This window comes from Cucumis melo, chromosome 7, assembly GCF_025177605.1.
Source record: "Cucumis melo cultivar AY chromosome 7, USDA_Cmelo_AY_1.0, whole genome shotgun sequence".
NCBI classification, from domain to species: domain Eukaryota; kingdom Viridiplantae; phylum Streptophyta; class Magnoliopsida; order Cucurbitales; family Cucurbitaceae; genus Cucumis; species Cucumis melo.
In genome coordinates, this window is record NC_066863.1 from 28,629,691 (window position 1) to 28,651,174 (window position 21,484).

The window sequence follows — 21,484 nt, forward strand, 5'->3', positions numbered from 1 at the left end:
TAATTTTGATGTAGGGGAATTTTAGCGTGGATGTCGAAAATCGTAATGTATAACCTTTTGCTTTCGTTACTCCAATCGAATCCAATAAAAATAATGTTCTCACATGCTAGTGCTAAACTCTGTTTAGTTTTGGCAAAATATTTAGGCGTGTAATTGTCCACAACCAAAAAGTTTTAGAAAGTGATGAGATGGATAGCCTATGCCATGTATAAGGTTTCAAGTTGTTTTATAGAAACATTTTAAGCTTGTATTGCTAACTCTTGTTTAACTTCACTTCTATATTTCTTTAGTTTGAGAAATGGAAAAATGGTTTGAATGGTCAAAAAGCTTTGAGAGAATCATTTTGTAATTGGCATGGGAGAGAGGTTTTTGTGTGATTATAATAATTTTTCACATAGTAGATTTATCTTTTTTGGTTTGGAGTCTTCCATGTTATTCTTGTATTTCCAGTTTTATTGTTTATTTTACTTTCTCTGCTATACTTTGCCCATTCGTGCAGTAGAAGTGAGTTTTATCCCCAACATACTCACACTTGCCGGTTCGAAAAAAAAAACGTTGGTGAGTAGTTTGTGATATTATTAAAAGGTTATTCATCATTTTTCTAAAGGGTGGGTTAAACGACAGTTTGGACATGAAATTTAGGTTACGTGTACAAAAATTTGACCATCAATGGGGGTTGCAATGCAACTTGGGGTTTTAAAATTGAAATAAAATTTACTACATTCTTTCGATTCTGTGTTTGTTCCCCCTCCCACTCAATTGAAGTTGAAATAATGTTTCCTTTGACATTTTCCCCACTAGATCACATGCCTTAGCTCTAGAATGCAGACAACGCCACCTTCAGCCTTGGATTTTACTAATAGTCATTATAATAAGCCATGTTACTAGCTTTTAGTGTTTAGCTTGAAGCTGAGATTAAACACTTTTTTTTCTTTTTTTTTTTCTTATGGCTACTATGGTGGCATAATCTTGTGAATTATTAGGGTATGGTTTCATTCTTAGATTCATATGGCAGGTTGACTGTTTCAGATGTTTTTTGGTGGAATTTTTGTTTCATGTTAGGAATCAGAATGAGATAAGCTAATTCTGGGCAATGTTTGGAAACAATTCTGTAACAGTTAAAATCATTTTTTTTCATGTCCAAAATCAAATTAAACATGCTTTTAATCATTATTCAATATCAATTTTGATAGTAAATTTTGTGTTTAAAGGTGTAAACCATAACATTAACCTGATCTTGAATGATTAATGGTATGTTGGGAAATGATTTTGAACTTGGAAGAAAGGATTATAACCATTTCAAAATCACTCTCAATATGCCCTTAGTCACCAATCTGTTGACTATTTTAAGAAAAGTCAGGCTTTGAAGTGTTATGGACAAATTATTTGCTTGAATGGTTTTGAAGTCCTTTACCTATTGAAGTGACTCTGATGTACGATACCAAACGAATTTGTTTTTGGTCTTCTGAAATTGTTTCTTTCATGGCTCTTCACAAGCTATTCCATCCAGCTCATGGGGAAGCTATTGGCTGATTAGAGACTTGTCGAGAATCAAAAGGCATAGAGCTTAACATGATATTGTGTAATAGAAAAATAGGCTTGTTGGTTACTTAACCATTTTTACTAGATCAAAATTTCAAAATTTCAAAGTGTTTTTTTTTTTTTATTTTTTTTTTATTTTTTTTTTATTTTTTATAATTTATTTATTTATTTCTGACCTTCTCCTCATTCTTACAAGATCAATTTTTCAAATTTTTAACATCCTTATGTTGGGTGGACCAATATAAACTCCAAATTGTACTCTGATTCTAGCATAGTCCTTTCAAATTAGATATACATCCTTTCATGACCACTTCTTTAGGTGAACTGTAATGGACCTTTTATATCTTAATTGTAATTTGAGAGAGCAAGTTGGGCATGGCCCGCATGGGGTTGGCAAGTACACCAGATTGTAGACTTTTCAGAGATCAATGGGCACTGCAATATAGTAAGTTTCATTGCATACAGAATAAAGAAAATAGTTCTGCTATTCTTATTTTTAGAATTGAAGAATTTACATGTATCAAAGTGTGTAATTTGATTTAGATGCAAAAGGAGCAAGGCTAGGTTGAAGAAGCAGTCCTTTTATTGGCAAGTTATGTACTCTTTTGCCTCTAATTGAAGAGCATCCATCAATCCAAACCCATTCCCATTTATTCTTCTCTTTTCTTTCTCTCCGAACTACCATTCCATTTCCTAGCTCCTTATACAAGCACATAACCTCATTGTTCCATGCACATTTGGTGTTTATCCAGCTTCCATTGCTTCCTCCGACAAGTTTTCTTCCCAACTCATTTGGCACCTTCTCAACCAGCACCCACATATCTCCATCTCTACACTCCCAAACACAGGCGTCTTCACCACATACGCCGCCTACTATTGTTAGCCTTCCATTTCGAGATGTGAGTGCAGCAAATTCAAGTCTATCAGCCATTGGCACCTGCAATTCCCTGCAATTGTTTGAGTCAACATCAAAGCCCATCACACTAAATGCCCTTGCCGAGGTTATCCAATACAGAGTCCCATTAGAGTACACACTCTCATTATGAGTCCAGACTGTTAACCTCACAGCAAATTCTACTGGCAGTGATCCTACGATTTGCCATGAGTCGTTTCTCGAGTCATACATTTCCAACTTTGATTCATATGTGGTGCCACCTTGTGGTGCCATGGACATTCCCCCAGCTACATACACCTTGAAGTCTGGAATCTGAGAGTCTTGGCTTGTGTTTTGTATCACAACTCCCACAGCTGGATTAGTTCTAATGATGTTTGGCCATGGAAGATACCGAAATTGGGTAGTGAATGGATTGCATAGGATCAATTGTAGAACAACTGAACTTATAGATCTTAAAAAAAGAAGACTACCAACTGTTGCAATTGGTTTAACTAAATCAGGAAGGAACTCAAGTGAGAGCTTATGCCAATTGTCAAGAATTGGATTATGAGCAAAACATAGCTTGTGTGCTCGCAATGGCAAGGCTATGAACCATGAAGGATGACACTGCGATGGAATTGGCTCAGTGTTCAAAGGGCAAGTATCGATGCACTCATGCCAATGCTTACAAGCTGATCTAGCTCTTGCCAAAGAATCTGGAGATAGGAAGGAGAAGATGTTGGCAAGGAGATCAAAAGGAAGACTACTCCACATGGTTGATGAAAAGAGAGAAGTTTTTTCATCAAAAGGTTAGTAAATTGTATATGTGCAATGTAGCCACAACTTATGATTGAAATGCAATTATTCAAGGTGAATTATTGAAATGAATGATATATGTGCATCGGAATGTGTGGCCTGCCACTTGAACTATGATCTGTGTGGTCTGACCCACATGGGAATCTCATTTATTTATTTGTTTCTTTTCTGAATCAGGCATTTTGGTTGCTTTTTGATGCATACATATAGAAAACTTTGGTCCTTACAAGAGCCCAAAGGGCAATTGTATGTCTTTGACATGCACATAAGATATCTCTGCTACTTTCTGCTTTAAAACCAATCCCACCTCATACCCTTTGAGAAGAAAAATTTGTTCTTGTTTCTGTGTTTTTCCTTTTTTTTTTACCACGGTTATGCGGTTCCTACTTAGAACTCAATGACACAGCTTCCTTTAGAACATATCATGTTCAAGTAAGGTCTTAGTTATGCGGTTTTAATCTTTATCGGTTGCCTTTATTTTATAATATCTAAAAATATGTATCTTTGATAAACGAAAACCAAATTAATACGTAACTACAACAAGTTTAGATTGGATTTTGATGTTGATGTTGTGATTATCCTTTGATTATCTTTGGCTTGTTGACGCTTCTTTCCTACCATGTTTCGTTTATTTATTGGCAAGGTTGGCTGAATTGAATATGAGATGATTCAACTTTGTTGCACTAATATTGTTTATTATAATTATTAATCTATAGCCCACATTTAAAGTCATTTTTTGACTGAGTTTACTTTACAACTTTTTTATTATATTCATCCTTTTTCTATTCTTATCTCCTAAATCCTAACGAGAAAGAAAATAAATATATATCTATATATATTTTGAATTTGCTTAGGATTCTTTTGCAGGTTGGTTAAAAAAGGTTTGTCCGTACGTTCTAGCTGTGATTTGTAATTTTCCCTCTAAATTACGAAGTACAGAACTTTATTTGTTTTTATGCAAATTTGTCTTTGAGCTGCAAAATGCAATGGAGAGGACCCTACCATGTTTTGTCTACTTCCTAGTTGAGGTTAAGAAAACGTGTACTATAGCAATTGTATTATTAAGCTTTCGTCCAAAAATTTTCATTGATATTTGTATATTGTCATAGCCTTAACATCAACTCGATACGAGTGGTAAAATCTACCAAACATAAGGAAAAAAAAAAATGAAATGTCCGTATAAATAATAGAATTAATTTGTTTAAAATACTTATTTACTGGTTAAAATTTTTGTTTTGATCGAGTTTTTCTAGAATTATTCTTCAATATTGATATTTCTACCTAAATGTTTTCCAAGTTTTGACCTTGATATTTTTATCGACATCGATATTGTTGAAATAATTAAGACATTTTATACATATATGTAAAAGTGGATATTAATAGTTTATCAAATGTATATCAACTGTATCAGAATCGAGTGTGTATCAATAAAGTGTATGTCAAGTGTGTTAGGGGTATCAAGTATGTCATGTTGGTTTGACTTTTTTTTGTTGTCATTTTTGCAAAAGTAAGTATGTGTATAATGTGAGTTGAATTTTTTAGACTTATTTTGTCATACATGCAAGAAGTCTATATATTAATTATTATATCTCAAAATTCAATTTGGTATTTTTCTTATTATTTTGCCACTTTTTACGATGAAACTTAAAAAATTTCTTCTAGTTCGGAATAATTTTTTTTGGACCAATTACAACTTGCTAAGATATTTATCAAAATAAAAACATAATTATAAATAATCAAATTTAAGACTAATTAAAAGGTAATATGTGTTCAAAAAAAAAATTGAAAACAAAAGTTCGACGAGTTGTTATAATACTATGTGTTTTCATGTTTACCGTTAAATTAGATTAATTATTCTAGTTTAACTAAATATTATTATTTAGACTAAAGTGCAATTGAATTCACAAATAAACTTAATTTTAAAAGAATATTAAATAGAGAAATTCTATTCATTCGTAAGGTTTATAAAATTTTAATCGAGAGAGAACGAAAGAATTCTTCCAACTCAACTTTTGAAACTTCATCTGTACTTAGAATATCGTTTCTTCAAATAGTAGCATTAGTAAATAATTCATCTCACTATATTTGGAAACGTTCAAAAGGTGGGGAGAAATATATATTTGAAAAATTCTATAGGGATTGTATACAATAAATTAGTATTTAAAACATTATTAAAAATGGTATCAAACACAAATTTGAAAAAATAAATAAAAATGGAATCTTTTGTTTCGAAACTTCTTCCTTGAAGTCGCTCACCAAAATCCTGATCCACGTTTGTTTTATCATCTCTTTTCCGGTGGGAAAAAGAAAAATGGACGATCTACATTCTACGGGGATCTTCACCATAATTCGGATAAATGCTGTCTGGAACCACGACACTCTGTCGAAGTGGACAAGTTACTAAATTTATGTGAGAATGGTTGCTGTTGTTCTAACAACAAAGATTCCTCCCACTTCCACTTGCTTCAGCTCCTACTTCCCCATCCATTTCTGAATGATTTCTTTTCCCAAGACCCTCAAATACAAGAGATTGTTTGTATTTCCTCTTCTTCTTGCCATTATTGATCTTTCTTCTTTTTATCTCTTGGTCTTTTTTGCTTTGATCTTGAGAGGAAGATAATTGGGTTTTGTTTTAGGGATTGATATTCAGTTTTCCCTCCATTTTGAGTGCCAGAGAGGGGGTTTCCTCCTGTTTTGTTTGCTGATATTGCAGGTAATTTCATTATTCAATTGACCCAATAATGAGTTTGTTGTTCTTGTGATGGGAAATTGTTGACTGGGTTTCTTATTGTTGAAACCCAGATGTTTTTGAGGATTGACAATGACTTTCCAGCTTTTAAGTAGTCAATCTTGTATATCTGCTTATGTAAATACTCGTAGAATTCAGCTACAATGGAGGTTGAATCCTGTTCAGGCTTTACCACCATCAACTCTATTGCACACTGATGAAAGCGAACATTTTCCAGAATCTAAAAAGACTTCTGGGTTCAGCTCAGTATTGAAAACGAATAAAGATTCAACTGGTATTTTGCTAAGTCAATCAAATACAGTGGGTATATTAGGAGGATCTTCTGTGAATTCTACTGTAAACTTCTTGGGAAAATTAGTTAAATGGAGTACCAAAGATGGAGAATCTCAATCTGGTCTCCCTTTTGTTCTTTGCTCTGATCCAACTCTTAGTAACGAGCTCCAAGTGTTTGATAAAAGTTCTCATCCAGTTCTCAACTACAAGAGTGAGGATTTAGGATTGGACTCTGAGTTAGTAGTGGAGAGTCTGAAGAGAAAGAGAACTTTTCTCGAGAATTCAGGTGCTCGTTGCATTGTTATGCCTTGTCACATCTCTCATTTATGGTATGAAGATGTTTCAAAAGGGTGTCCTGTTACCTTCCTTCACATGGCTGATTGTGTTGCTAGAGAGCTCAAGGAAGCGAAGTTGAAGCCACTCGAAGCTGGGAGTCCCTTAAGGATCGGAGTTCTTGCAACGAATGCAATTTTAAGTGCAGGGTATTATCAGGAGAAACTGCAGAATGAAGTAGGCATCTCTTCATTGTTTTTGAACTTCATACTTCATATCTTGAAGATTTTATTCCCGTTTTTGAGTCATTTTAACCAAAATGGAATCATCCCTGAATATATGTATATATGCAGGGATTTGAGGTGGTTCTTCCAGACAAAGCAACTATGGAACATACTGTAATTCCTGCAATTGAGGCTCTAAACAGAAAAGACATCGAAGGGGCAAGGAATTTACTAAGAATTGCACTTCAAGTTCTTCTGGTGAGGGCTGTCAACTCTGTCATCCTTGCCTCTGATGATATAAAGGATATTTTGCCCTTGGACGATCCCCTTCTTAAGAGATGCATTGACCCAATGGACGCATTAGCAAGGTCCACAATCAATTGGGCACAATGTGCTGAATAAGGTATTTGGTCCTAATCTTCTTCCTGTTACACTTTTCAAGATCTCAATTTGTTGTAAATTTGTTTATCCTCAGAACTTTGCAAAAAAAAAACCTATCAGAAAATATGTTTAAAGTTAGCATTGTTTTAAATTGTCGAGTTATGAATCATGTACGAGATAGGTAGAATTGCTTGATCTACATGACCTCTCTCGCATTTCATAGCAGAAGGAAGACCATTAATCAAGTAGAATTAGAAATATGGAAATTATTTGAATACTGGTATACTGATGTTCTCCTTGTTAGTATCAGCCTGCAATTTACTTCTCATTTAGGTAATTACTATTCGTTTATGAAAAGGTTATGACCCTATATACAGTTAAAAAGGACATTTTGGCTCTTCCATTTTTCTCAATCTTATTGTCTTATTGGTTTCCTCATAAAGGAACTCTCTCCGGGCCTTCAGGTTTACCTTGGCAACCAGCTCTTTTATGTCGGGTTGCGCTTGACAATAAGGTGATATGGCTCATCACATTTTTCATTTAGACATCATGAGTCCATGGAAAAGATAGGAACCAAGCTCATCAAGTGATGTAAATAGATCAGTGGGGAAAAAGTGTTTGATGATGATCGTGATAGTAGTCTTAGTAGATGCACGTTCTGTTTCTTTCTTCCCCCCACCCCCTCCCAGATTTTTTTTTTCCTAATCCAATAAAACGATCACCTAAAAAATGATTAAAAAAAAATTAAGATGTGTGGCTGAGATTTTAGTGAAATGAATTGCTGTTTACTTCATCTTCTCACCCTATTAATAGAATCATTTCGAGTAACGTGGACTGTGATTGACACATATCATTATAGACAGTTTGTTGAGAATTATTGTACTCAGAAAGTCGAAAGTTTGCAGTTGGGGTTCCCTCATGAAGTGGAATGTTTTGTGGTAATGGTAAGATGGAGGTAGGGTGCAACATGACTTTAATCGAACTGCACAGTTGTGGAGCATCTTTTTCTCTTTTCCCAATACTACGTGAGCACTCCATGATAGCTTAGACATACCTTGATTAATCTTATGAAACTACATGTATGACCTTGTGACATTTGGATACAAGAAAACTGATTAGGTAGATGGCTACATTGGATTAAATTCATTCTGTCTAATATCCACTATTCCATTATCGTACCCTTATGAGTATGATCTTTTGACCATTATGCCAATCCATGATGATAAAATTGTGGTCATCTTTGATTTTTGTTCTGTGTTTCTTCTCCAGCAATATCAAATGCACATATGTTTTTTTATCACATGAGCAACGTTTTACTGGATGGATCAGGCTAATGCCGAAAACCAAGGTTACTTTGCTTGCACTTTTTCTCTTCTCCCTTTCAGAGGTTACATGGCTGGTGGTTTGGTTAAAGTTTAGAGGATGATTTGGCTTGTGATTTTTATTAATCTAGGTATGTGAAGCCTGAAGTTGGAAATCCTCAAATTTGTGTTACTTATGGTTGGGTTGTGAAGAAGGATGAGTAACAAAAATTGAAGTTTGTATACTCCATGTTCGATCGGTGTGCTTTTTTTACCAACATCTTAGTCGATGGTAAATGTTTTATACGTTCGCATTAGTAATCTATGTACTAAATACAAGCTTTACAAAAGATTTTTGGCTACTTCTGAAAAAATTCTAATTAAAAATGGAAGAAAGAAAAAATCATTGCAGCTAAACTTGTATCGGTTTCTTGTTTAGTTCAATATTCAATACACTAATCCACATTGCCTCGTGCGGCATTTTTGGTCGGTAACATCCCTGTGTTGCTCTATGCTCTATGATCTTGTATCTTTGAATCAAAAGAGCCATTGAATCATAAATTAGCCCACTCGAATTCATACAGTTTAGCTAGGCGAATCAAACTCTTGGTGAATTTCTGTAGTCAAATACTTAAATTTAGGACCTCTTACTTTGCCTTAGTTGCTAGAAATATCTTTTTTCTTTCTTTTTTTGAGAAAGAAACTGCTTGGAACATCAATTTCCATGCTTAGATGGGCAGAATAATTAATCAAAATTGACCTAACTTTAAAACTAATAGTTTATTTTTTCTTTCCAACCCTAACTGCCCCTAAAGTAACAAACAAAAGCTTAAAAAAGTGTTTTTCTTTTCATGGTAAAGGCACTTTGGTAAATAAAATTATATTTGGGACCCCCCGCCCCATAAATTAAAAGGCCTACCTTTATACAAAGTAGCTAACTTAATTAGTTGGATAAATTATTACAAAATCAGGTATGTTTGTAATTTAAAGCTGTTTGTGTTTTGTTCTTTTTTTAATTTTTCATTGTCTTCTTTGATGTTAATCAGTAATACTTTTTTTTCAACCAATTTATTTAAAATGAGTTTAAAATTTAAACAATTACATGTTTAGTTAGATATTTTTATAAGTGTTTATCTACGTAATTTTCTTATTAAAGTCTAGTTTTGAGTGTTTTGAATAAAATTGATTATCTTTCAAACTCATTTTTCAAAAATGCACTTTCATAATATCAATTTTTTATTTATTTTTATTTTTTTTTCAAATTTAAATACTTATCCAAATACACTCTTATTATTAGTTGATTCATAGGTAAAGTTTAGGATTAAAATGTGTTAGTATTTTCTTAAATTGAAGAGTTGACATCCATTAGTCTCAATATATAATTAATAATAGCAATATTTTTCTTGGTAATTAATGTCTTATTCATTGAATTGTGTTTAAATTTTCACTAATTATATCTATTACGAATATTTTAAAAAATAGGGAATTATTGAAAGTAATTATAAAATATAACCAAATGCATCAAACTCACTATTTAATTTTTTTTGGGTTATATTTTCATAAACATTCATACAGATTTGGGATTTTATCTTATCATTGCATATTTAATTATTGGTGACTCCAAGAAAGCTTCTTTTTCTTTTTTCTTTTTTTTTTTTCCTGTTTTTCCTGTTTTTCCTTTTCCTTTCTCTTTTTCTTTTTCGTTTCTCTTTTTTTTCTTCCACTTTTCAGAATAGAAGAAAGGAAACAAACATTTCCTCCTACTTTATATGTGTTTGGATAAAATATAATTATCATGTAAAATTCAAAAGGAAAAAAAAAAAAAGCTAATAATTTTCTTCTTTTTATTTTTGCTTTTTTTTTTTTTCTAATTGTCATTGCAAGGATATAATCAATCATCTATCGTGATGAGAGTGTTATAGATGTGTGAATTGAAATAACTACCGACTCTTCCATGCCTATAGTATTTTGTTAAAAAAACAGGGAATGAAGATTGATTTTTGGACAATATCTCAATTTTTGATCATCACATAAATTAACATCACTCATTAAGAAAAAAGTTACAAAACCAGAAAACAAAAAGAGAGAGAGAGAGAGAGAGGGAGAAGAAAAATGTAGAGTGCAGGTTATGAAGTCTCTTTGAAATTTTTCTCAGTTGAGAGCATACCTGCAAAACATTGAGAAAAAAGATAAACAGATATGTTAATGACACAAAATGGTTATTTTAAATCATTTAAGTTCCAAAGTAACTTTTTATAATGAAAAAAATGTAAATGATTTTAAAACTATAACTAAATAACTTCATTTTTTTTCTTTGTTTTTTTTCTTTTTGAGTTTGAACATATAATAAGTTTTTCGTAGTTGAGGTTCAAATCTTCATGGGTATCAAAAAAATAGATAATGGCTATGAAAGATGACACACCCAAAACTTGATGATGAAGGAGGATTTTGGCTTGGCTAGTTTTGTTAGTAGGAGTCTCTCGGAGCACTGCATCTAAAGCACTCCATCCTGCTTGCAAAGTTATGTTCATTGCAACCCGACCTGAATTTTCACACAAGCATATTTACATGAGAATCTAGAGATACACAAACTTTAATATGATAAAAATGTTATGACTTTATATATTGGATAACCGTTTGATTAATTCTTATATTTAAGAACTAAGTTGATATCAGTTTCTTTACTTCGTTATCTATTTTTTAAAACAAAACAAAGTGGGACAACGGCATTTGAAAACTTAGTTTTGGTCAAAGGAAACCATACGAAAAGAGAGAAGAAAAAGTAAAATGATTATCAAACGGATATTATGGCTTTTACCTTGCACAAATCCAGTCACCGGACTTCCAAGCGGAGGCAGCAGCACGAGCGGGGCTGGCAAAAGCAAATGGGGAAATCCCTCTAGGACTAGGACGAGGAATATCGAAGTCGAAGGCCGACATGTCGTCTTTGAAAGCCCCACATTTGAAGCAGCTTGATCGGCTTGCAAAATTGTGAGCTCCACAATTTCCCACGCTACAGTACCAGTCTCCGGGCCTCACATCCGATCCTCCGTACCCGAAACCAGACCCACCTCTTCCGACACCGCCGCCGCTCTTCGGTTCGCCGCACCGCTGGCACATGTCCCTCCTCTGGAAGTTCAAATGCTGGCATGACCTACAGTTCCAGTCTCCCGGTCTACTCATCTTCTCTTTAATTCTCTCTACAAATTGTATTAACAAAGTTAACAAATGTAAAAAAAAATACTCAAAATTAAATGAATATTTTTTGAAGTACAAAACATATTTCTACATTTAAAAAGATGTTTGAAACACAAGTTGTTTAATAAGTAAGTTTCTGGATTTTGAAGTTATATTTTGATAAATACGAGACATTATTTAAAGCTCAAGAAACATACTTTTAGATATGTTTTAGACTCGATAAACAAACGAGTATGTTACTAACTATTAGGTATATGATTCAAAAATTTCTAAAACTTGTAATTGAACCAAAAAAAATATATATTTATACTCAATACTCTCAAAGATATATAAGAAACGAAAAACAACAGAAAAGAACAAAAGTCCACTGATGTGTCAAAACGTTGAACTAAAAAAACCCTAAAATTGAAAAGAAGAATGACATGGAAAAACAGAAGAATTGAAGATGAAGCACAAACCTTAAGAGTGGTCAAAGAAAGAAAGAAAAAGAGAAGAAGAATTAAGAATGGCGATGGAATAGGTAAAGAAGGGAATGGTTGTTTATATACACTCAAATCCCACTCAAAAAGTTGCATTATATATATATATATATATATATATATATATATATATATATATATATATACATACATACATACATACACACACACACACAAAAGTTCAAAACAAAATATTACAAAAGGAGAGAGATGATTGCTTTTGATTAGAAAGAAAGAAAGAAAAAGGGGATATTTTGAACAAAAATAAAAGAGAAACCTCCCTTGTTTTCATTTTTCTTTCACTTTTTTTTCTTGGAGTTTTTTGTGAGTAATATAGTACTGAATTAATTTTTTACTTAAATTTTTTGATCAATCGGTGATTTAAAATGGTATTATAATAATGTATAGTATCAAATTCTATTTTTATTGTTGCCGACTTCATTAAACTTTTAGATTTAATAGGTGATTATTAAAGAGGATTTCTAAATGTGAGAATGCTAACGTCGTGAACAAGTGCATGAAAGTATATATCAAGAGAACACTATAGCTACAACTTTACAACATGGACATTGGAGTTTTTTTTTTATATATATTTACTAAAATGCCTTTGTGATTTTGTAAAAAAAAGAAAAGAAAGAAAGAAAGAAAAAAAAAAGTAAATTAAAAATTTAAAAAAAGTTTCTTTTTTCACCCCTCTTTTTCTTTTAGGGGACATGGAGCAAAGATGGGATGGAGGTACACATTCAACTATTTCAGCTAAACAAATCTTTAGGGTTTAGGGTTTCAAAATTTTGGAAGGCAACATTTTTTTTTTTCTTTTTTCTTTATTTAGTTTTGTAGAGAACTTTCTTTAATGGTTTTGGGTACGAAGGGTCGGACGTGAATGAAATACAACCACCGAAGATTATAAAACAATATTCTACAAAATTAAGGTAGGACTACTATGGTAGTTTTTAAAATAATTGTATAAAATCATCTCTAAAGTAGGTGACCCAAAAGAGAGGAAGAAAACAAAAATTACTAAACCCTTTGTACGATGATGTCTAATGTCTAATCTCAATCGTATATTTTTTAAAAGAAAAGAATCAAAATTTTCTCACAAATTTTATAAAATTTTGAATATTCTCACCTTATTATTTACATGTATTTACGTAATATGTATAAAAAGTATTCAAAATTCAATCCTAATACAATACAAGATTCTCATATGTGCCCCTTTTTTCATTTTCTTTTTTAAAAAATCAATAAAAAGGTGCGAAGAAAAAAAAAGAACATTTTTCTAGTTGAATATTGATAAATATGACAATCTCAATACAGGATAAAATAGATGCTACTCAAATAAGATAGGTTTCGGCGTTACTAATCTCATCAAAGGCCTAAGCTTTAAGTATTAACACAATATTTTTTTTCAATATATAAACATTGCATTAGTTTTTTAGTATAACATTTTGATGGAATCGATGATTGAACGTTTAATCTCTGAAGATAGAGATCATGCCAATATTACTTATTCGAACTCACTTTGACACGTGCAGTGCATAACTTAGTTATTTATCGACATTTGTAATTTTACAAGAAACTTGTCATAGAAATAGATAAAAATCCATTTCTTTTTAGATTTCTTAATCAATAAGGAGTTGGATTAGATTAGTGAGAAATAATAGAGAAAAAGTGATTGATATTCAAAAGAGGGAAAAAGTGGAAGAAATTTAATTAAAATGAAAAGATGAAATTAAAAATAAAATAGGAAAAAAAAAAAAAAAAAGGAGAAGAAGAAGAAGAGAAGAAAAGAGAAAGGCACAAATGTGAGTTTCAATAAAGGTTGGGTTGGAGTGATAATATGTTGGAATAACCAAGGTTTCATTTTGACCATCTTTTCTCTTTTCTTTTCTTTTCTTTTCTTTTTTCCCTTTCCACTTTTTTTCCCTTTCTTTTTTTTCTCTTCGACCACATCAATAAAAAATATCTCTCTCTATTTCTTTCTTCAAATCTCTCTAAACCATCAAATCAAATGACTACGTTGATGAAAATTCATTTGAAAAATACTGAATGAGATGACATCTCACACTGCATACATGTTTGTATATCTCACTATACATAATTTCATTACTACTTTTAAAAATGTTTTGATCTTTTTTTATGTATCTGATGAGAGTGTGACGCATAAAGATGAATTTGTTAAACTAAATTTACAATAACCCATCAAGTTAAGTCTTTTTTATCGATCGATGTTTTGATATAATATCAATGTAGGAAGTTGTATATTTATACTTTTGTATTATCGACATAACATTGATTATTACTTGTTAGGTATTTTACAAATATTCCAAGCTCACGAGTGAGAGGGTGTTTTAAATTGAAGATCTGATTAAATTTAGGGTAGTCATAATGGGTAGAACTTTTAAGACTAATAAACAAGTGTATAGAAATATTTTTAAATAATGTAAAATTTATCAGTGATAGACTCTATCATTGGTGTGTACCTATTATAGAGATATAGTTTATAACTATAGACTTTAAGAGTTGAATCTAAGTTATATTTTGTTATATTGTCTAATCATTTTACATTGTGTTATAACTATTCATACTTTGGATCTAGTACGTATATTGACAACTACTTATATCCTCCAAATTTCTTTTCACCGAGGATTAAATATCGATGTCGATATCAATATTTTAATTTGTCGAATATATCAATGAATATATTAATCAAATATCAATATCGGAAAATATTTCTAAAAGTCACACAATTTATAAAATTTCATTTTGATTAATAATTAAGTTGTTTTTAGTCCAAAACTACAAAACTAAGTTATGAATATAGTTTATCAGTATTTCTATTCATATTCAACTAAATAGATTACATATTGTCTTTTACGGGTGTTTATGTAATAGATGTTGAATATATCCATAAGTATTTAATATTGATAATTAATGAACTCTTGAATTTACGGATATATCTACTGATATGTTCACGTATCTATATATATTTTAATCGTTACACTTTGTTCACATCTATCAAGCTATTCTCTCTCTCACCAAAAGAGGAAATGAGAGAGAGAAGTGGCATCCATTCTCTTGGGTAAGGGTAAAGGAGGAGAGGGAGAAGAGATAGAGAAAGGGCAAATTGTAAAGAAGAGAAAGGAAAAAAGGAAAGTTAGCTGATTCGATTCTCCTTGGGAATCACTTCCATGCATCACCACGACCAACTCATTCTATATTATATATATAATTCAAATTCAGTATCTAATAAGAAGCTTTGAGAGTGATAGTCACTTTGAATAATGACTCTCCTTTTAGTATATGTGTTAAAGACTTTCGTCATTTTGGAATCTTACCACTTTTTTTTTTCTAACAACGTATGACAGTAAAATTTTCATCTTTTCTTTCCCCCTTTAGTTTTTGTTAAAGTGTTGCTTATTTCTTTTACTTTACAGTTGTGTTCATTTTAATTATTTCCCATTTGTATTTGTCTCACATGGGTAATCATGCAAAAACACTTACCTCTTTTCTAACATTCATCTGCAATAAAGTATGTGTTAATTGTGCTGGGTATTGAACCCTATTCTTTAGAGTATATAGGGAGATAAAAAGTTAAAACTTTAATGAGATATTGCATTACAATATAGATGGAGATGTGATAAAAACATTCAATATGATGACTATTCCCAAGAAAAACTCATAAATTTGGAATATTAGAACTCATTGCATTCTTGCATTTGTGATGTAAAATCATTTTGGTCACCAGAAGCATAGAGATTCAAGACTGCTGTTAATTTGCAACTTATCCAGATTGATACAAGTGGATTCAACAGCATTGCTACTTGATGAAAAGCCATTTTTAGACACTACAATATCTAACATCAAGAAGAGGAAATTTGGTAGCTAATAATGAATACCATTTGACCCCTCTTCTATACTTTCGATAGTTTCTATGCACAAAAAAACCTGAACGCTATAATACAGGCGTTCGGGAATTCGGAAAACAAGTCAAAGGCGAAAGATATCATCATATTCATAACCCCTTCCTACTCCGGTACATAGAGCTTCCTCCACTACGTGCACCAACAGATGCAGTTGAAGGATACAAATCCCTGTGGGTTGGTGAAGCACTTGCTCGAGATCCATGAGTAACTTGATGAGGTGATCCTGGGACTGACTCATTTGCTTTTGCAGCCTCAACTTCCAGATTCCTGGCTTCCTCGGCCAGCAAAGCTAACTGTTGGACAAAGAAGTCATTAACCGACAGCATCATATCAGAACTATCTGACACTTTTTCGAATGAAGCAACGATTTGAATTCATCAGAGCAAAGGGATCAAAAGACTAATGCAAAGAAAATATCCCCACAAATGGGCGTTTTTGGTATCAATTCTTACCCGAATTTCATTCTCTTTTACGCGGTCCTGAAGTGCACTTATGGCAGGACTAAGACTACAAGCAAGGAAAGGTAAAACAAGAACAATTCCCAGTCAAATGTGCATTTAAGGCATATAGAGAATATAAGATCAAAAATAAAGGGTCGACAGAGGGCAGCATGTGAGCCTAACCAATATTCAATTAACTTGCACATTGAAGCCTGATATGTTGATGTGTGATGTATGAACGTCAACGGATGCACTTTCCCATCCCTATGAAAAACAAAAATGATCACTACAGTCAATAATAAAATAGATTAAAGAAACATTTGTAAGTTAGGAAAACATGCTCCAGAGATTTATTAAAGAGAACCATTTACTTCATATTATTTGAGATGGCTTGGTTATAAGCTGATCTCTCCTCTTCAAACAGAACATGCTGTAAATCTGTAAAAGACGTCAATGGTGAATCAAGCTTTATGAGCGATGCGGTTGGCATAACATGAAGAGGAATCTCTTTCCTTGAGAATTCAGCAGCACTGGCAGCAAGAGAGAGAAAAATGAGGATAATGAATTATCCTTCAGGAAAGAAGAACAAGATAACAAAGGCAACTGGTATATCTGACTCCCTCAATGCAGCTACACACACAAACAAGTACTCGTGGATAGCACAATTTGAACTCATTACAAGATAACTCATTATTTAGATTACTTCATGACATTAGATGCTAACACCAACAAATCAGCACTTTGAACATACCTCATTTCAATATTTGAACGGTGCATTGCTTCTTGCATACTTTCAGACAAGTCCATTGGATCGATATCAGTAATTCCACTATTTGTATTATTAATACGATAGCTTCCACCAATTTTCTCTTTTCCTTGATAGTTGGTGTCAGCATTAGCAAAAAAATAACCCAACTCTGAAGATCGTCCTGTACCCTGTAGACAATTTCAAACAAGCCAATGCACACCAATCATGGTGAGATGTTCAATGCACAACACTTCAAAATTTTAACAAATTGAACTCCCAGAACTGAAACTTTATATAAAATCCATAAAGCACTTCTTTAGATGTCTCCTTTGAAGACAAACAGTAACCGAGTGACTTCAATTAACCAGCAGACAATTACTTCATGTCGTGGCATGGAAATATTAGGCTAAAAAATACGCTACATTAAGATGTTGAAATCATCCCAGTTTTTTCATTGATGATAAACTAATAGGCCATTTGAAGTTCAAACCTTGAACCAAAGTTTGCCAGATACAAGAAGGCGCATGATAATTGAAAGCTTCTTTACTTGTAATATCTTAAAAGAGTTAAATCTTATTCACAGAACTTGAGCAGGCTTATATTATTTGCAACAGTACTTCATTAGTGATCCAAGAGAGTGAAATAAAAGTTTTAGCAAAACACAATTGCAAGATATAGTTTCCTAATCGGCATGAAAATGAACGGAAGAGATTGATAGAAGAGATTTGTCTACAGAAGTGAATCGAAAACTCTAGGACATACAGCTTTACCCACCAGTATGAGTAGACGAATATGAGATTCAAAAGTGATGTAAGTTATTATTTCTCTGCATAAGTTTTCCAAATTTAAAGTGAGGACTCATCAGGTACCTAGTTAAAACTTTTCAAAATATCTTGCGAGTCAAACTGTTTCCCCATAAACAAACAAGGCTCAACATCATCTGAGACAGAAAATCGACACTTTGGCAAAACCTTCTGCTCATCATTCAACTTAAGCTGGCTATATGAATCCAAACATCCAGATTTAGGCATCTTTGTAATGAAGATATGTTGTACTTGTACCTTAAGAGCTCCAGCAATCATTGAATCACCAGTGTCTTGTTCAGGATTCTCTCCTGGTCCATAACCCACATTTCCTGATACATTATCAGAGGAACTTAAAGAAGATTCCACATCAATCACCGAATTTCGATATACGGGAGATAAAGAAATAGGTCTTGACAAGTGATTCTGTTTCCCATCAGAGGATTGGAAAGCAATAACTTGAATTCTTCCAACCTGGCATTTCCCAATTATGTAAGTTTAGAAAACAAGCCAAAGATAATTCTCCAAACCAAAACAAGCAACTATTCAAACCTTGTTCGCATCTTCACTAAAGCAAGAAAATATCAGCCCAATAAATCCAGAATCAAGGAGCTGATATGTCCCTTGAGTTCGCACATCTGCAAGTAAGATTTCCATGAATGGAAAGTTATTGTCTTTGATAGAGAGGTGCAAAAAAAAAAAAAAAAAAAAAAAAAAAAAAAAAAAGACAAAATACTAAAATAGCATCCTCTAATACATAAATCAAGGAGACTCCTCAGCCAAAATTGTAACAAAGATGTATAATGTAAAAGATTTCAAACTTCGACATGAAATACCAATTATTTTCTCATATAACATAGAAATATTTGTAAACTCTTTTGAAATATTAACTTTCACAAGGAATACGAAGAGGAAAGAGAAACTGCACTGATGAAATGTCACCAATGATGAAATTTTTAGTTCTGGTTTTGTAACTATTATAATACAATCATCAAAACAAACGAGTTAAGAGAAAATTTTTGGCTTTCTATTCTAAGCACCCTAGCACCAAAAGAAAGCCTAATCTGAAGTTTTTTTTTCCTTCAAAAAGGAAAAAGAAGAATAATAGGAAGAAAGAAGAAGAAGAAATGTCTTTAATTGAAAAATGGAAGAGGAAGAGGCTAGGAGCATACAGAAGCTAAAGGAGAGTTGGTGTCTAATCATTTATCACCAATAAAACGTAATCACTCAAAGGATGAAACAATATGGTAGTTTGGGTGGAATGGAATGGAAACTTGGTCCCCAGATTAGGAAACCAGAGCAAGAGGGAAAACCAACTAATTTACATGCAAAACCTTTTACACCATTGCCGTTACTACAGCTCACGAACAAGATGGGTTACAATTAAACATCATGAACAAGTCAATACTAACCAACATGTGATGGAAGCACTGTAATATGAGGATGTGAATGGTACCACCCAATAACTCTAGTTGTTCTACCAGTCATTGCTGTCATTCTGTTCTATAAAATTAAGAATATAACAATATTGAATAAAAGCAAAATAACTTCAGAGTTTGAATAGTTAACCTATTTATGTTAAACTACTTTAGAAAGCCACACTGGTATTAAAAATCAGTTTCACCATTTTAGACTCTTGAAGGTAGAAAACATAATGAAAATTTGCACCACTTATAAAATTTAACTAGGCAGACTCCTGGCACATTGCAATCCCATTTCATTTTTATTCTTCTTATACCCAATAAAATTATATATTAAACAAGGAAAATGGTTGTTCAATTGAACTTTTACCTTTCAAATTTTCCACTTCGCTAGATCCCCAACCCAATCATTTAAACACATACCATGAAAAACTTCCTTCATCAAAGGCCTAGACTCTGGAGACATTGAGGGTGTTCTTTATTAAGCTCACCCAAAAATCTGAGCAAGCGGCCTCCGGTTAGGTGTTACTTAGAGGAGGCAGCCCTAAGCAAATGGGGTTGCTCCCTAGGGGGTCATAGTGTAAATGAAATTGTAGAGTCAAAATATTGCTCAATAGACAATGTATGAACGAATGTTTTAACATAAACTAAGAAAGATCTTTTCATTTGTCAAGACAATAATGGATTTAAATAATAAAATAATAAAAGATGCACTCGAAAGGAAGTGTTGATATTAGGCATTAGCTAAGATAAATAGGTCCATGTCTACAAGATGAGGAATTTCATAAAGTTAAAAGGAACAAAGGATATCTCGGCCTGGGCTGATGCAGCAGCCAATTGCTCAGGATGAGTCTCCACACGGTCCTTCCTTCTGTCAGACCGTGTCTGAGGCGATGCTCCCCAAATTAGTGCAGTTACACTACCATTTTTCGAATGCTGCAAAATCTCATGGTCAGGAAGAACGCAGAACCGAAATAACAACTACCTTTTAAAACGGAAATAATAGCACCCTGAAAGAAAAGGCATGAAAATAGCTTAAAGCTTAGAGAATCAGCCATGAAATAGAAATCACTCAAACTTTAGAAAGAAACTACAGAATCAAAATTCAGATAGACCATCGAAAAAGAGCTAGAACACAAGAGTTAGTACAGTGTACTTAATGTAACAAATTCGCACGCACTAATGTGAAAAACAAACCAAGTCTGTTTTTAACAGCACCATTTGGAGTCAGAAGACCAATTAACTGGAAGTACCAGTCTTCACTCTGATCTTTACAAAATGGCTAAGAAATCAATTAACTAAGCTAGAACAGCACAAAAACTTTACCTCTAGCTCTAAAGTAAAGAGAATTAAAACTGGAAACAACCCCATTTCCCAAAACAACCAATCTAATCTTCATTTCAATCAACATCCAACACAAGCAACAACCAAGCGAAGAAACAGACACCCAGTAATCAAAATTAAAGCAAAACTCAAAGAAACCCTTGAAAGAAAGGGAAGTGAATTGCAGAGTGGAAATAAAGAGAGTGACCTCAATATCGCCAAGAAGAAGACCCATGATTTCTTCAGTCTCGGTGGATAATGCATGAGTGAGACAAGTAAACCAAACGTCTTCGGACATCTTCACGGCCGTCAGAGACATCTTTGGATCACCGGTTTCTTTGTGAATTTTAGGAACTTCGATTCTCTGTGTAGAGAATGAACGAAGGCAAAAAAGAGAGATTCGGGAGGATCTTCAAGCTTTAATTTCAACTCTCAAACGAGACTCACTGGCCGGTGTTTCGAACAACCTGGTGCACCGGATCGCAAGGCTGACCTTCAGTTCGGGTCCGGTACGGTCGTGCGTACTTGTTGATATCTGATTCGTAAGTTCGTGGCCATGTGATTTAGACACGTCTGCTCTTCTTCTTCTTCTTCTTCTTCTTCTTCTTCTTCTTCTTCTTCTTCTTTTTTAACTATTTTTTGTTTAGTTTTTTCTTTCAAAGGCTTTGAATTTAGGTTAAACGTGCAATGTTAATACAATTTTATTGATGAAT

The 21,484-nt window shown here is 32.9% G+C and overlaps 4 protein-coding genes across 22 annotated transcripts; 1 reads left to right on the forward strand and 3 right to left on the reverse strand.

The window, feature by feature from the left end:
- Positions 1-1,965: 1,965 nt before the first annotated feature.
- On the reverse strand, positions 1,966-3,190 carry LOC103494716 (protein UNUSUAL FLORAL ORGANS-like). The gene has a single exon (XM_017045961.2). It carries the CDS (start codon positions 3,188-3,190, stop codon positions 2,063-2,065), a length of 1,128 nt encoding a protein of 375 aa, XP_016901450.2. The 3' UTR covers positions 1,966-2,062.
- On the forward strand, positions 3,077-8,686 carry LOC103494713 (uncharacterized). 18 transcript variants are annotated; one of them, XR_007822296.1, is made up of 6 exons: positions 5,456-5,768; positions 5,869-5,945; positions 6,035-6,764; positions 6,881-7,154; positions 7,576-8,480; positions 8,586-8,686. XR_007822296.1 is itself a non-coding variant. In XM_051087425.1 (5 exons), the coding sequence occupies exons 3-4, from the start codon at positions 6,054-6,056 to the stop codon at positions 7,151-7,153; spliced, it is 984 nt and encodes a 327-aa protein (XP_050943382.1). In that variant the 5' UTR covers positions 5,456-5,764; positions 5,869-5,945; positions 6,035-6,053; the 3' UTR covers position 7,154; positions 7,576-7,925. The 18 variants fall into 18 exon arrangements, 7 of the variants coding, with proteins under 7 accessions (XP_008454252.1, XP_016901535.1, XP_008454251.1 ...); XR_007822297.1 differs by having other exon boundaries at positions 5,457-5,768; positions 8,402-8,480; XR_007822298.1 differs by having other exon boundaries at positions 5,457-5,764; positions 8,402-8,480.
- A 1,744-nt stretch (positions 8,687-10,430) lies between these two features.
- LOC103494712 (RNA-binding protein involved in heterochromatin assembly dri1-like) lies at positions 10,431-12,211 on the reverse strand. Its single transcript, XM_051087427.1, has 4 exons — positions 12,090-12,211; positions 11,252-11,633; positions 10,856-10,975; positions 10,431-10,600 (listed from the first exon to the last, which is right to left on the reverse strand). Exons 2-3 carry the CDS (start codon positions 11,614-11,616, stop codon positions 10,900-10,902), a joined length of 441 nt encoding a protein of 146 aa, XP_050943384.1. The 5' UTR covers positions 11,617-11,633; positions 12,090-12,211; the 3' UTR covers positions 10,431-10,600; positions 10,856-10,899.
- A 3,581-nt stretch (positions 12,212-15,792) lies between these two features.
- On the reverse strand, positions 15,793-21,448 carry LOC103494717 (uncharacterized). Of its 2 annotated transcripts, none has more exons than XM_051087429.1 (10): positions 20,980-21,448; positions 20,258-20,384; positions 19,440-19,526; positions 18,580-18,665; positions 18,286-18,501; positions 17,228-17,412; positions 16,848-17,006; positions 16,660-16,740; positions 16,489-16,543; positions 15,793-16,329 (listed from the first exon to the last, which is right to left on the reverse strand). In XM_051087429.1, the coding sequence occupies exons 1-10, from the start codon at positions 21,088-21,090 to the stop codon at positions 16,126-16,128; spliced, it is 1,311 nt and encodes a 436-aa protein (XP_050943386.1). In that variant the 5' UTR covers positions 21,091-21,448; the 3' UTR covers positions 15,793-16,125. The 2 variants fall into 2 exon arrangements, with proteins under 2 accessions (XP_050943386.1, XP_050943387.1); XM_051087430.1 differs by having other exon boundaries at positions 20,258-20,458; positions 20,980-21,447.
- Between the last annotated feature and the right edge of the window lie 36 nt (positions 21,449-21,484).